Raw genomic sequence first — 860 nt, forward strand, 5'->3', positions numbered from 1 at the left:
ATGTATTCTTGATGAGTTGTGATGAATTCTGTTTAATTTGAAACAAGACAAATCCGCAAACTGCTCTTTTATCAGCTGTATCTGATCCACAACATTGATAGCATGGTAAATTTCCCCTCTGTTTATTTCCTACATCATTTGAAGTGATAACAAATGTTTGAGTTATTACAGATGACTTTTCATACCACTGCATTGACTAATACTGAATCAGTACTTTGTGATGACATGATTTAATGTTGATGCTTTCATATGAAGCTTATAACAAGCTTGTAACAAGGTCTGCCTGGTACAAGGTCTCTCCGTGGCTAACATGTCTCCCCCCCCCTCTCCTTCCCCCTGGCTCACCACAGGTCAACAGGCCGCTCACCATGAAGAAGGAGGGCATCCAGACACGCAACCGCAAGATGTCCAGCAAGTCCAAGAGGAGCAAACGGGCCGGCGACGGCTTCGACGAGCTGTCCAAGTGCATGCACGACAGGTCCTCGCCCTTCGGCGGAGGCCACATGGGACACATGACCCACATGGGTCACCTGCCCCCCTTCAGCCACTCCGGACACATGCTGCCCACCCCCACGCCCATCCACCCCTCCTTCGGCCACCCCCACCACACCAGTCGCTCCCCAGTCTGGGCTGAGCCTCACTGAAGTGCCCCCCCCTCCCACCCTCCCCCCATAACCCCTCCATCGCACCACCATCACCACCACCACTACTGTTTGGTTTGTTCTCCACACAACCGAAGGATTTGAGTGGACTGCTTGTATCTGTAGAGGTTGTGAACGGGGATAGACTATGAAGACATTTGTCTCGAAATGCGCTCCTGTCACTCCTGGCCGCCTGAGAAAATGAAGAGGAGGAGGAGG

The 860-nt window shown here is 51.5% G+C and overlaps 1 protein-coding gene across 1 annotated transcript in view; it reads left to right on the forward strand.

Annotated features, from left to right (window-relative positions):
* Positions 1-644, forward strand: part of gata2a (GATA binding protein 2a) — a gene marked incomplete at both ends in the record, with an annotated part of 11262 nt that extends 10618 nt beyond the window's left edge. Inside the window, one exon of the mRNA XM_080545889.1 lies at positions 351-644. Within this exon, the coding sequence (XP_080402015.1) occupies positions 351-644 (294 nt within the window). The remainder of the gene's footprint in view (positions 1-350) is intronic.
* Positions 645-860: the final 216 nt, after the last annotated feature.

Source organism: Nansenia antarctica (assembly GCF_963989245.1).
Source record: "Nansenia antarctica genome assembly, chromosome: 15".
NCBI lineage: Eukaryota > Metazoa > Chordata > Actinopteri > Argentiniformes > Microstomatidae > Nansenia > Nansenia antarctica.